This window comes from Oryzias latipes, chromosome 8 (assembly GCF_002234675.1).
Source record: "Oryzias latipes chromosome 8, ASM223467v1".
Taxonomy (NCBI): Eukaryota; Metazoa; Chordata; class Actinopteri; order Beloniformes; family Adrianichthyidae; genus Oryzias; species Oryzias latipes.
This window is the reverse complement of record NC_019866.2, coordinates 21,920,540-21,935,321: the sequence shown is the minus strand read 5'-3', so window position 1 is coordinate 21,935,321 and position 14,782 is coordinate 21,920,540. Positions and strand designations below refer to the sequence as shown.

The 14,782-nt window shown below is 41.3% G+C and overlaps 1 protein-coding gene across 3 annotated transcripts in view; it reads left to right on the top strand.

The window, feature by feature from the left end:
• LOC101159676 (serine/threonine-protein kinase N1) overlaps nucleotides 1–4,070 on the top strand; it is a 43,562-nt gene extending 39,492 nt beyond the window's left edge. For all 3 annotated transcript variants that reach the window (XM_023957994.1, XM_023957992.1, XM_023957993.1), the window contains exons 15-22: nucleotides 789–880; nucleotides 959–1,135; nucleotides 1,223–1,285; nucleotides 1,353–1,429; nucleotides 1,503–1,645; nucleotides 2,934–3,041; nucleotides 3,125–3,205; nucleotides 3,277–4,070. In XM_023957994.1, the coding sequence (XP_023813762.1) occupies nucleotides 789–880; nucleotides 959–1,135; nucleotides 1,223–1,285; nucleotides 1,353–1,429; nucleotides 1,503–1,645; nucleotides 2,934–3,041; nucleotides 3,125–3,205; nucleotides 3,277–3,480 (945 nt within the window). In that variant the 3' untranslated portion in view covers nucleotides 3,481–4,070. The remainder of the gene's footprint in view (nucleotides 1–788; nucleotides 881–958; nucleotides 1,136–1,222; nucleotides 1,286–1,352; nucleotides 1,430–1,502; nucleotides 1,646–2,933; nucleotides 3,042–3,124; nucleotides 3,206–3,276) is intronic.
• Nucleotides 4,071–14,782: the final 10,712 nt, after the last annotated feature.

The window sequence follows — 14,782 nt, the reverse complement described above, 5'->3', positions numbered from 1 at the left end:
GGGTTTCCAGACGAACCACTCATGACCGCTTTTGAATGCCAGGCGACCGTTGGAATTGACTCCACTGACACCACGGCACCGCCCTGAACGTTATAAATATAAAAATGTTTTTTTGCAATCAAATGTAAAACTATTGAACGTCATGCGCGAACCAGGCGGCGGTCTCAATTCATTAATCCTCTTCACCCCTGTCGGGGCATAGGGGGTCTACTAGGTCTCTCCAGCCTCTCCTGTCCTGGGCTGTGGTTTCTATCTGGCCCCATGATAATCCAAGAGATTTGGCTTCCGCCGGTCTCAATTACGCATAATTATTTATGTATCTATTCACTTGTTTGTTCGTTTGCTCCGATATCTAGTGGGCTGTAACTATACAGTCCCAATGCTTCCCTGTGAGATAAATAAAGTTGAATTCAATTCAGTTCGACCCCTGACCTGAACCCTATAGAGCACGTGTGGGACCAGAGACTTGATGATGGTACCCCACCCCCAAGTGACCTGTGGAAGCGTGAAACGCCCTCAGAACGACCCCATGAGGCCAGTGAGGAGCTGGAGATGTCGCTGTCATTGCAGCACATGGTGGAAATAACCGCCATTGACATGGTCAATGTTTGTTCTCTGTGTTTTTTACAATATCCATAACTTATTGTGAGTAGTGCGTTTTTCCAATCAACACTGAGTTATTCGGTTACAAATGTTTGATTACAAGACAACCTGTTCAGAAAAGTGACTTCCTGTCAACGAAATCTGAATTCTGGATTGAAAGCGATTTCGTTCTCCAAACTCCTCAGGTGTTGCTGTCCGAGTACAAAAAGACTGGCGGCCTGTTCGCCATCAAAGCTCTGAAGAAGGGGGACATCGTCGCTCGGGACGAGGTAGAAAGGTAACTGGGCCGGTCCGCGACAGTCCCGCCGCTCGCTCCGTCCCCCCGTGACTGAACCCCGCCCCCTGCTGTCTGCAGCCTGATGTGTGAGAAGCGCATCTTTGAGACCGTCAACGGCTCCCACCACCCCTTCCTGGTCAACCTGTTCGCGTGCTTCCAGACGCCAGAGCACGTGTGTTTCGTCATGGAGTACACGGCAGGCGGAGACCTCATGATGCACATTCACGCTGACGTCTTCGCCGAGCCGCGAGCTGTGTGAGTTCTGCGTGACGCCCTCAATCTTCTTTAATTTAGTTGTTTTCAAGCTTCTGTTTTGGTCTAACTTCTCCCTGATCTGGACAGCTTCTACTCCGCCTGTGTGGTTCTGGGTCTCCAGTTCCTTCATGACCATAAGATCGTCTACAGGTGGGCCCTTTTCCAGCACGTTCCTCTCCTTCCTCCTTCCTGCACTCACCTTCCCGCTCTGTTTCAGGGATTTGAAGCTGGACAACCTGCTCCTGGACACGGAAGGTTTTGTGAAGATTGCGGACTTTGGTCTCTGTAAAGAAGGTTTGTTCTCAGAACCGTTTTTTTTATCGGGTTCGCGTGTTTTCAGCCTGATTGGTTTTTATTTTCCGCTCAGGGATGGGTTTTGGCGACAGAACCAGCACTTTCTGTGGCACTCCCGAGTTTTTGGCCCCGGAGGTGCTGACAGACACGTCATACACCAGAGCTGTGGACTGGTGGGGGCTCGGGGTGCTCATCTATGAGATGCTGGTGGGAGAGGTGAGCTCCAGGAAAGCAGACTCCTCTCTAGCAGCTGATCCAAAATACATAGAGTGGAATAAATCCATGGCACACATCACTTTCTGGTTTATGTGCTGCACGTTGAGGCCTGAGCTCCTGTTTAGCATGAACATCAGGCACCGATGCGTGGTTTTATGTCAGAGGGACACAAACGAATGAAAGTCACAGAAAAAGAGAAGCTGTTGAAGATCAGAACCATGAAGAAAAAGGGAAGTCTGATTAGTTTCCTCTTTGTTTAAAATTCCAGAACAAAAAGTGCAGAAGACAAAAAAGAAGAAAAACAATCAGTCCTAATGCGATTTTTATGTTTAGATTTTGTTTTCAGTTTAACAAGAAAAAGCATGCATCAACAAATAAAAGGCAAAAAGTATGAATTTAAAAAAACTCTTTGAATGAGAAGGTATGTCCAAACGTTTGGTCTCTACTGTATATATGTCCTCCATCGTGAGATGGAAATGCCACAAGAACATATTAAAAAACACTATTTTCATCAGAGTGGATCTTTATTAAATATTGTAGCAATATACTGTATTTACATCACAGAAGAATCCACAGAAACACAAAAGAATGACAACATTTCACACACAAAAAACCTAACAGAAAAGGCCATGAGTTCACTTTTCCTGTTGCCCATTTGTGCACATCTTTTTGCAGATGTGTTGGACATGAGGACACATGTTGCCATAAACTAAGTATAAAAACGTTCCAGCTCGAAGTTCCAACTGTAAAAAAGAAATTTAATGCGACAGCACTCATGTTTTATCAGGCAAAACCTTTTTAGGTTTGATTAAACAAACCATGACGGAAGCAAGAACAGTGACATCTGGTGGCCAACAGACGTCATAGCAGGGGATCTCTGAATTTAGACTTTTTTTAAATAAGCTGGTTTTATTCATGCAATTGAAGAATTTAGGTTTTTATATTTGGAATGTGAGCTATAGAATCTTCCAAAATGATTTTGATTAAAAATTTTTTGATTTTTATTTATTTTAGGAGGAGGAAGTGATTCAGAGTTGTGCACTTCAAAAACAGGCCCCCTAAAAATAAGTCAAAAGCTCTTAAAAATGTGAAAGCCTTTTCATTCCTTTTTTTTAAGTCTGCAGATGGGGTAACAAAGATTATTTCGCTATTTCAAAACATTATCAATCAGATTAATTAGTAAATAAGCAAAACGAAATAAGTATTTTTACTTTCTGAAGATTTAGTTTTATCTTCCAAAGACTTCCTGAAGGTTGTTGCAGCCTTTTGACATGCTCTTCTGCTGCAGTCTCCGTTCCCAGGTGACGATGAGGAGGAGGTTTTTGACAGCATCGTGAACGACGAGGTTCGATACCCGCGGTTCCTCTCCACCGAGGCCATCGGCATCATGCGGCGGGTCAGATATCCCTCCCCGCTCCTGTTTGCGCATTTGTTCCTGAAATATGTGATTCTTGACGCGGTCTTGTTCCTGCTGTGCAGTTGTTGAGGAGGAACCCCGAGAGGCGTTTGGGCTCTGGGGAAAAGGATGCAGAAGATGTGAAAAAGCAGCCGTTTTTCCGGGTGAGAGCTCTGAAGCTAACAAAAAAAAAGGGGGCGTTGGCTCCAAACTAATGCCGAGGTGTGTTTTCCAGAACACGGACTGGGAAGGACTTCTCCACAGGAAAGTCTCGCCGCCCTTCGTCCCGACCATTGTGGGAAAAGAAGACGTCAGCAACTTCGACGCGGAGTTCACCGCCGAGCCGGCCGCCCTCACTCCTCCCCGAGAGCGCCGCACGCTCTCCCAAAAGGAGCAGGACTTCTTCAAAGATTTCGACTACGTGTCCGACCTCTGCTAAGGTCTGGAGAGCCGAGGTGGCTCCTCCCACGGGCTACAGACTCTGAGAGGAGGCCGAAACGCTCAGGGCTGTGCAAGCGGGACAGAAGATGAAGATGAGGATCATCCTGCTGAGGATGAAGCACCCAAACGTGGACTCAGCGCCACATATAAAGACTGCTGTGGTTTTTAGAGGAAGATAATGTAAAAACGTGGAAAAACCCTCACATGGAAAGAGGGATCCTGACAGGAGGCTGCGTCCGTCCGTCCGTCCCCTCAGTTCCATCCCTGCTGTGTTTTGCTGCTGACTGTGTGTTTAGCCGTGAACCGTCTCCCTGCTTCAGTCATGAATCTACACAACTGTGCTGCAATGTCTGCGGCCACTAGGGGTCGCCAGAGGAAACAAACTCCTCTGGAAAACAGGCTGGTTGGCCGCTGTGAAGGAGTTTCTGTTTTTCTTTCTGCTCGGTACAGATTTTCAACCACGATCACTTTTCAGAGAGAAAAAAAGCTTTTATTGGTTTTGTGATCTTATTGTTTTCCCCTCTGTGTTTGTTTGTTTGTTCCTGCTGATGTTTGTGACTCAGTAAAGATCTCAAACCAACACAGAAGCAAAGAGTTTTCCCTGATTGATTTCTTTCTTACGTATAAACACATTTAGAATAGCTTCAACCCGGCCGTCTCATGCCACCAGTAAGGGATTTTATGACTTTTTTTAAAGGTTTGGCAGTCCTGGTCGACAAAGATCAGATTGTTTTGTCTATTATTATTCTTTCTAGTGGCACCTTAGAATGAACATTTTTGCTCCAACACAAACTCAAAAACTCACCAAATTCAGTTTGAAGAAGAGTTTTTGATGACAAAGCTGTCCAAAAATAGCCAAATCTCTTATGGGGCTCCAAAAATATTTCCAAATCCACTAACGAAACCGAAACACGCATGTTGGGACATCCAAAGGAAGCTTTAGAATGAACCTGTGATGGCTGCAGGACTGACGGCTTGGCAGCCATTTGGTAGCAGCCCGTGAAACTTCACATTTTCCCCAAAACTTCTGTTTGAGCGATCTTCACAAAATTTCACACACAGGTTAGGTCTACACTACTGAAGTTTTGTCGACCTTTGACCTCGGAAAGAGCATCTTGAATTTTCAAGAACAAACCCTGCAAATCTAACCTCCTCCTTGGGATTTCGATCGGTCGCCTTTTAACCGCTTCAGTGTCGTTGGGAAACTACTTGGAAAAAAAGTGTTGGCTTTAAAGTTTGTAGATTTTTAATTTCGTTTGTGTGACGAGCTCACAAAGTGGCGTCCCCCCCGTTGTTCTGACATTTTTTAACAAAATTTATTACACGAATCCTTGGCTCAAGTCCATGAAACATTTTAGGGATGTGCTTGACAAAAAACCTCAGCTGCCAAGGAAATTCAAATGTTTTCTAATGTTTGTGTTTGTCACATGCAGATCTGACGAGGGCGACAGGGGCAGAAGTGGTAGCAATGGAGGAGCAGCTACATCTTTTTTATTTGCATTTAACTTTTTTGTTTGTTTTTTTAGAAAAACAATCATTTATTTTTATTGCTGAATTTAAAGAAAATGGAACAAAAATATTTTACCTAAAGACCTTTTTTCTAAACAAAAGATTTACCACAAAACACAAATAGCAAAATGACTCAAAAACTCCAGAATATTTGAATAAAAGTATATGGATGAATAAATTTACAAAAATGGGAACCTGAAACGTTCCTTCAGTTCTGCTAAACTTGATTTTAAATTAATTAATCTTTTTGACAAATTTTAGTTTACATAAAACAATCTCACCGGTTTTGTTGACGAGATCAAACTGGTTTTAAGTGAAAGACCAGGAAAAGGTGGCAGAAACCCAAGAACTCCAGGTTGTGCTCACAGATTGGGGTCACTGAGGCCCAAAGGACCTCAGATGGAGAAACATGAAGCGCCTCCTCTCTGATGGGGAGAGAGGCTCAGTTTGTGCACATGCTTGAAAGATGAGCTCTCAGTAAAGCGAGAGAAGGTGGTTTGGACACCAGCTCAGGAAGGCATTAAGCTCAACCACGACCCACTGTCAGAAAAAGTTGGTTGAGGAAAGGGATGCTTGAGCATTTTGCCGACACGGATGTCTATGTTTGAAATCTGAAAGTCAACATATCATATGTTCCTTGTTGTAGGCGTTGTCTTGAAGTGGAGACAAAGCAACTGGACTTAAAATACGTCTTCATGTAAAAGCTTAGGAGCTCATCCAAGAGGAAAAACCTTTCAAGGAAGACGTTTGGGATTCTTCAAATCATGTATGTGTAAAGGCAATTTTTCATTCAAGCGTATGATTTTATTTGTGTTAAGATGTGACTTTTTTTTGCCAGCAGGGGGCAGCAAAGTTTCCTTCTTTCCACGCACAGAGCCTGCAAATCAGAAACATAAATTGAATAAAAAGCTAAGTGTTTGTTTCTCTCTCTCTGCTTCTTAGACTCTATTTCTTTCTTTTGTAACGGTTAGGGTGACATTTTGTTTGTGGGATCAAAAGCTATCTAAAGCTACGTTCACACTACCCTCGGCAATGTGCGTTCAAGCGGCCACTTCTCATGAAAAGTCTACGTAAACACATAAATGCATGCAGTTCAAGCTTCCACATCCAAAACTCACGCGTAGCTACAGCAAGTTTGAATGGGGCTTTACGTACAAAACACACAGCCGTTGAACGTTTTACCAGGTCAAACCAATCAGGGACTCGGATTTAGTATGGATGCCGTCCCTTTATACACACGCAAGTGCCAATCGTTTAAAAATAGATGACAGAGGAGAAATGAATAATTACTGTTTGTGTCCGGTTGGAATTCTATGACCCCAAGTCTTTTAATAAACAGTATTAAAATAGAGCTGTGAAACAAAAAGCCCGGAGCCAGATTGGCGACACTTGCACCCCTTTCGCTTCAAGCCTCTTCCAACTGTAGATGTGGTACATGCTCTAGTAAACAAAAAGAAGAAGAAGCCCCCCCTGCTTGTGCATTGTGAACAGCATAGGTTAAACCTGCCTTCAAGAAAATGCTTTTGCTGTGACCGTAGCTTCACGTCTTGGACTTTGGTTCAGATTTTATAAAAACCCGTCAGCGACGGTCTGAACGTATCTCCAGGCGCACAATGCCTCACCTTTCTCCAGACGACAAACTTCCTCAGAAGATCCTCATTGCTGGAACCAAAAGTTCTCACCTAGAGGAAAATAACACCACCCTGCCCTGCAACCCACATGAGGACACAAACTCCACTAAAACTCCCTAGAGAGGCTTCCAGGAGGAGACAGCTCCTGCTCCACCACAAAGAGGGAGTTCACTGCAGGCCTGTCTTAGTGCAAAGACAGAGAATAGAGCAAATCCCTGGGAAATAGAAGGTGACCGGAACTGCTCAGCTTTATCATCTCAGATACCTTCAAACCTGAAACCTTCGCCCCCACTGGGCACAAGTATTGAGCATTGAGTATTGAGTATCAGCAGACGTGAATATTTGGAGGAAACCTGGATTTTTCTGTGAATGACCTTAATAAAGCAGGGTAAGAAGTGAGAGTGAAGGAGAGCCGTGGACGTCGCAGGGAACCCCAACATCACGGCATGACACTTTTCCAATTAAAATGGGAATTTGAACATCCACTGACTGTTTTGGCGTGGACACATTCACTGAGAGGAGCAACTCCAGACATCCTGTTGGAACTAGCAGCTGTCAAAACCACCTCGGAACCAAAGACATCTCAAAAGCGGCAGTCCGAGGTTCTGAAGAAAACAGTCTTCTGAAGAAACTCTTCCCAGAACACAAAGATGTTCATGGCTAATCAGTAGGAAGAGGAAATGAGGGGTTCAGCAGGTTATGGGTTCAGAACAGATCCGGTCAGAGATGTGGTTCTGACTGTTTTCTTATCATGATGTTCAAAACACACAGGTGTCTGTTAGAAAGAGGGATCTGAATGAAAGCAGCCGCTCGGTTTTTATCCAGGCTGTGGATTTGAGTCCAAGTTTAGCATCAGACGATGTTTATGTGTTTTTGGATAAGCTTCAATGCAGAATTTGACACATTATTGATGTTCTCAAAAGGTTTAATTCATTTCTGGGAGGAGAAAAGCTCAGTGGTTGTCCAAAATGCAAAATAGTGACAGAAGAAAACTGGAGCGAAAATACAATTTTGCCTATTTAAGCAAAGTTTTTTGTTAGCCACATTTTTCCCTGAAGAAAAATAAAACTTGGCAAGCCATATGTTTGCAGCAAAAGAGCAGCAACATCGAAAACAACCATTTTCTCCTGATCTCTTCCTTTAATAGCAAGTTTACATTCTTGTTTTTACCAGAAAAATACAAATCAATCTGAGCATCATTTGTCACCATGGTAACAAAAGCTCAGTTGCAGCCTGGAGACTTTGACTGAAATCAGCGCTGAAACATTTTAGGACCTCGTTTTTGAATAAAACTCATAAACTTATAAAATAAATAAAAATGGACAAATGCAGATGGCCCACAAGGATTTTTAAAATCATAGACTATTCAGTGCATGTTCATGTTCATCCACAAAATGTGCATGAACATTTTTACCCCACTGAATGAAAGAAGTGTGACATTTCTTTCTACAGGCATGCTGTGGGCGAAGGGTCAGAGCGAACACGTATACAACCCGCAAGAGTAAGAACTCACTAGGTATAGGATGTCTATTAGACATACATCTACTGTAGATACAGGACATCGCTACAACTCTATTTGTTACTCTATTAGATGTCCACCAATAGCGTCCTGACTGATGTCTTCATATAGAGATCTACTCAGAGAAATGAAACATTAGATTTAAATAAAAAAGTATCTTCAACAAGTCCCACAAAACTATGTTGCTTAATTTGAGAAAGACTGGATGACTAAAATTCAACAGAATATCTTGAATAAGTGCTTCATTACACAGTTATGGTAGGTTTACAAATGTAATCAACATTTTTGCATTGAATTGATTAATTATGTTATTAACTTAACATTATTGCATTAAATTTATTTATCTTTATTTTGAATTTACTTAACATTATTACCTACAATTTACTATATTTATGTTGAATCAATTTAACATTACGTCGAATTTATTAAATGTTGTGTTGAATTTCCTCAATATTGTGTTAAATTGTTATTGATTATGTTGAATTTAAAAACAATATTGTGTTGATTTTTTTAGTTATGTTGAACATCATCACATTGATGTCATGGCCTTTGATCAACAGATTATTCTAATAAAAAAGATAACATTTTAATAAAAATAAAGTACTTTGTTGCCTTTTACAATGATGTCATCTATTGATCAAAAGCCATGGCATCAGTGTGATGTCATAACATCATCACATGATCTGATGTCATGGCCATCACATGATCTGATATCATGGCCATCACATGATGTTATTTGATAGCCATGACATTGATGACATCACAATGATGTCATAGCCATCACAGTGATGTCATAGCCATGACATCAATGACATCAGTTTTATTGCCTGCAGAGCCTGCATATACCCTCACTGAACATCCAAAATCCATTTTTCAGTGACTTCAAGCTACGTCTAGCAAAGTACTGAAACGCTCGTTCCCAACGTTAAAGCCTTTTTTCAAGATCAAACCTGCAAATATTTACGATCTTTCTCAAAGAACACTGAATATTTCGCACATCTCTGATAAAATGGCTTATAACAACAGAAACAAAAAGAACTTTCATGGCCAGAAGCCTAGGAAGAACCACCATGGTGTTGGACATCCCCCTCATTACGATCACGGATATGACAATCCCTATCCAGTCGGGTTTAATCCCCATGTAAAGCAGAATTTCTCTGATCCGGACTCCCTCATCTCTGAGCTCAGAAAACAGATCAGACTGGAAGAGGAAGAGAAACATCGGCAGATCCAACAGAAAGCATTGGAAGCTGAAACAATGCAGAAGAAAAATGAAGCCTGCAGATTAGAAAACCAGCTGCTGCAGGAAAAGAACAACAACCTGCAGAAACAGAACCAAGAACTTCGTAGTCAAAACGAAGATTTAAACCAAAAACGCACAGCTTTTTCTTGCAACGAGACATCTTTCAACGCACTGAAAGAAAAACTGCAAAAGATGCGAGAGCAAGTTCAGATTCTCCGAGACGAGAACCAAAATGTGGATTTGGAAGAGATGCAGAAAGTGGTGACTGAAAGCCATGGAGTGACAGAAATGGTTAGAGATGAGAACTCTACGCTGGTTCTGAAAGTGGGAAACCTCCAAAAGGAAAACAATCAGCTGAAAACACAACTGCAAGCAGCTCCCCAGCATGAGGTGGCTCCTTTAACCAACACGCTGCCTGCAGAGGTGGAGGAGCTCAGAAAAACTCTTGAAGCTTCTCAGTTTGTGACGCAAAGCTTTAGAGAGGGGAACATTAAGATGATTCTGGAAGTCCAGGAGCTTAGAAAAGCAAAGGAGCAGCTGAAGGAGAATCTCCAGAAAGCTTCACTACAACAAAATGACTTTCCTGAAATGATCCATCAGATCAATCAGACTGATAAAGAGAGGATAGAATTAAGAGACCAGCTGTTTGAAGAAATTAAAACCACAGAGCTGCTCAAAGAAAGCCTCTTTTACCTGGAGGATCACGTGGATGAACTGAAGGACAAAGTCAAAAGTTTAGAAGGAAACACCACAGAGAGAAACCAATGTTTGAACCTGGAGGACTATGATGTGATAATAGAAGAGGAATGGATAGAGGAAGATGAAGAGATGGAGGAAAATAAAGAGATTGAGGAAAATAAAGCGATGATGGAAAATGATAGGGTGGAGGTAAATGAACAAAAAGAAGAAAATGTAGAAAAAAATGAGCTGGTTTTAGAAAAAACTGAGGAAATGTTGGATGAAAGAGAAGCTCAATTCATGACCAAAATGAAAGAATTGGAAAATTGTCTGCAAACACTCCAGCAAGATGTTCCAAAGAAACCTAAGAAAGGGAAAAATCAGGAAAAGAGAAAGAAAAAGGGAAAGAAAAACAAAGAAAGAAATGAACGGGTGATTGAAGAAACGGAGGAAACAATGAAGGACACAGAAGCTCAAATTGTGACAAAGATTGAAGAATTGGACAAAGATCTGCAAAACGTACAGCAGAAAAATACCAAGAAGATGAAGAAAAAAGAGAAAAATAAGAAAAAAGCAGAAAAAGACAAAGAGCAGAATGAAAAACATGTGAAGAGGTCCTCCTTCTTAATGTTTTTCCGTAGACTGTTTGGCTTGAAGACTTAAACCAGACCACTGCCCTGTTTTGGTCTTTTCTTCGTGTTCTAATGTAATATAATGTAATCTAATGTAACGGGTTAGGGTGACTCACTCCACTTAGTCGAGTGTTTTAAACTCAACTTAAGATGTTTTTATTTACAAGACCTTTTAGCTGACTTTTTTAGTTTTATTTTATTTGTTTCATTTATTTGTTTAATTTTTTATTTAATTTTTTTAATTAATTGGGTTTTAGTTGCTTTAAGCAGCTTGAATTAACTGCCTCCACCTAAAGCAGTCCTCACCTCCAAGCTATCAGTTCTAAAAGTAAAGCTGCAGACAAGATGGCGTCCAAACGTCATTAGCCTCAAGTGGAAATTCACCAGATTGTCAGAGTAGTAGCGCTTTTTTAAAAACGTTTGAACAAACAAAGGTGCTACGATTTCTGCTTCAGTGATGTCTGGTTAGAAGTAAAAATGGCGCCATCTTGTCTGCAGCCAGGTCCCCCTTATTAATGTAAGCCCCCGATCCCCCCCCAAATGAAGAGCAGACTTTCTGAGTCTAAAATCCTCTGAAGCTCTTCTACCAATTCGGCCGTCCACTGCCAGGTCTGTACCTCCAAACCCAAAAATTCATCAGTGGTCTCCAGCTCTGTTCCCCGTGAGCTGCTGCCCTGCTTGTTTTGTAGCTAACCCTGCTTCAGTGATTACTGGTCACCTGGATCAGGTGTGTTCAGTCCATCAAAAACTGGGCTCACTCGATCCAGCTAAGCAGGTTAGCTGCATAACAAGCAGGGCAGCAGCTCACGAGGAACAGGGTTGCAGACGCCTGATCTACACTCTGGGTGGAAATCTGTCACCAACATTGGCTTGAAAAAACAGGGGCAGCACGTTGGTCTGTTGGTAACATGGTTCGCTGACGGATCCGTGTCTGCGTGGGTTTTCTCCGAGTGCTTCGGTTCCCCCCCACTTATCCAAATTTATTATTGATCGATTGGTGACCTTCAAACAAGTGTAGACCAAAACATCCCCATTGAACTTCCAGCTTTTTAATGTTGCTGTGAAGGTTCACTAATCAAAGAGGTACAGCTCAAATTTTCCACATCCAACCCCCCCCCCCCTTACTAAAAAAATGAAATACTAAGAATTTTTATAATTATCTTAATTGAAAAAAACATCAGTCACCAAAATTAATAGATTACCAAATGAAAGCCTGGCAGTCTTGTGGGTTTCCTCCGAGTTCTTCGGTTTCCCCACAGTAATTGTTAGTGATTGGCTAGTGACTGATAACCCCCTCCCTGAATCGCCACCTTATCGTGGTGGAGGGGTTTGCGTGCCCGAATGATCCCAGGAGCTGTTAGCCGGGTGGTGTTCCACGTCAAACAGTTCATGGGAGACGGGCCAGACTAAGGGCGATTCAAGCAAAAACCTTTTTAATCTACCCCCCAACAAAGCTTTGTTGGCCCCCACCCTGGAGCCAGATGAGTTATTTCTGTCCTGAAGGCCCCCCACTCAGGATCCCAGCTCCACAACTACAAGGGAAATTGTCCTGAAGGTGTTCTTGTGGTTGTGATGCTGGAGCAGGACGAGTGACGGTGGGACCGTGGCCAACTTTGGTCAGGTGCTCCACAGTGGATCACTCAATCATTTATTTCCAATGAGTCTCCAATCTCCGGTGAATTCCACGGAGGACGCCTTCCCCGTTACTTTGCGGTAGGGGATGATCTGATGCAATCATTAGGCATCTTTAACTACGACCTCTCCCCAACCCAGCTGGTTGTGAAGAATGCCTTCTGGATATTCTCTGCACAGTGGCGTCACTATCAACGCCTGATTGAAGTCCACAAAGTTGCAGAGCGGACTGTGAAGGTAAAGCAGCTTCATCAGGCCCTCAGCACCACAGGAACCTGCAGTGACCGAGGCTGTGTTAACTAAAGAAGAGCTGCTGCACGGCCTGAAACAGTTTGCTGCCAACATCTCTTCCAGAGAGGCTCCTCAGCTGAGAGACTCCGTCATGATCCACTTTCCTGCAGAGGAAGCAGATTCATAGCAGCTTCAGAATGATGTATTCTGTCTTCCAAAGACCCACAAAGGCTCTTTTAGGAGCCATCCACAAAACCTTCAGGAGCATGAATTTCTCTTTTTCTCTGTTTATAGTTTATATTTATAGTCCTAACTTTGAAGGTATTGCATTGGTGTAGGAGTTCACCATGTTACTAAAGCATAACGCCTCTGATTGCTCACAGTTGGAGTTCAGTTCCTTTCCTGTATGTGGTATCAAATTTGTTATAAATAAAAAATATTGTGATTGTCAAATGACTATAAAGTTGTGTTTATTGAAGTCCTAAACCATGGTTACAATTACATTATTTATTATTGTTAAATGAAGGGATTTAAGTAAATGGAACAGGAAACTATTTCAAAAATTCACCATCATTGATAAATTCAACATAACTCAGAAATCAACGTAACATTGTTTTATCTTGTTTTATATTATATATTCGACATAATCAACAACAATTTAATGTAATGAGTAAATTCAACAGAGCGGTTAATAAAATCTACGTACTGTTAAATTAATTAAAAAAAAAAAATGAATTGTATGTAATAACGTTCAGTTTATTCAACATAATGATTACTAAATTCAATGCAAAAATGTTGAGTACATTTAACATAATAGCACTATGTAAACCTACCATAACTGTGTAATGAAGTACTTATTCAAGATAGTATGTTGAATTTTAGTAATCCAGTCTTTCTCAAATTTAAACAAAATAGTTTTGTGGGACCTGTTGACGATACTTTTTTATTTAAATCTAATGTTTCAGTTTTCTTCAAACTCTTGAGTTTTTACAGATTATTCAAATTTTCTGATTTTACTGATCATATGAGCCAGAATATATAAGTAAATGGGTTCCAGCTTCTGCCATTAACCATGTGCTTCAATGGAGATGATGAAGAGCATCCACAGAAATATTAAACCTAAAGGAGCAAATGTACAAGTCCAGGGAGCAATTAAGGTTTTATTTTTCTGTTCCAACTGTGGTAAAAGCGTGTGACGGCAGAGGCGATCTGTGTTTTCCTAAGTGATCTGTGGAGAACTAGAAAAAGGACACAAAGGCTCATCAGCGGAGGCAGGAATCCTCATCTCCAAAAGGAATTTCAATTGAAGTTTCTCTCTGCTGCTGAGGTTTTACCACAGCTGCAACATGCTGTGATTTAATCTCTAAACATTGTACATTATAATAAAATAGGTTTTTACTAAACTCTTTTAGGGTCTTTTATACCCTTCAGGTTGTCATTTGAAAGAAGAGTAAATTGTACAGATTTAATCCAAGTACAGGAATAAAAGTTTGGTAATTAGATGGGGGTTATGCATTAAAACCTTTATCGGTTCCATCTGCCAATTTCTCACAGCAACACTTGAAGACAGAGCACAACACTAAATAAAACATATTTACAAAAAGTGAACATTAAATGTGTGGAGTTTTCTTCTAAAAACAGCCTTCATATGTGAACTGCTGTGCTCATGAGTGTGTGACCTTGTGATCGACTAACAACCTGTGATGCATGTGCCCCGCCTTTCCCCAACACTATCTGGGATAGGCTCCAGCAACCCCATGATCCCTAAAAGGATTAAACAGTTTTAAAAGATGGATAATGATTTTTCTCTCAAAAAGACTTTATTTGGAAAAACTTCCAAACCTTTTTTTGGTCATAAAAACACAATTATTGACACTTTCATGGGATTTTCTTTAAATATTAATGCCTGTCCAAATCATACCAGACGTTAAATTTGATAAGAATCTTTTTATATCTTTGACCGAGCGTATATTTTTTATCAAACTGATTATTAAGATGCTGCAGCTCAGTAAGATTCTAATAGGAAGGGTGTCACATTTCTTAGACTTTTGACTCACAAAAATGAAAATTTGGTCAAGCATGTATGTATAGAAGTGATTGATGTACATGAATATATGCAGTCACTGGCCCCTTCATTGGGTCCACCTTGTTTGACCCCCCCTTCGCCTTCAGAACTGCATCAGTGTCATCGATTCAACAAGGAAACATTCCTCAGTGAGTTTGGT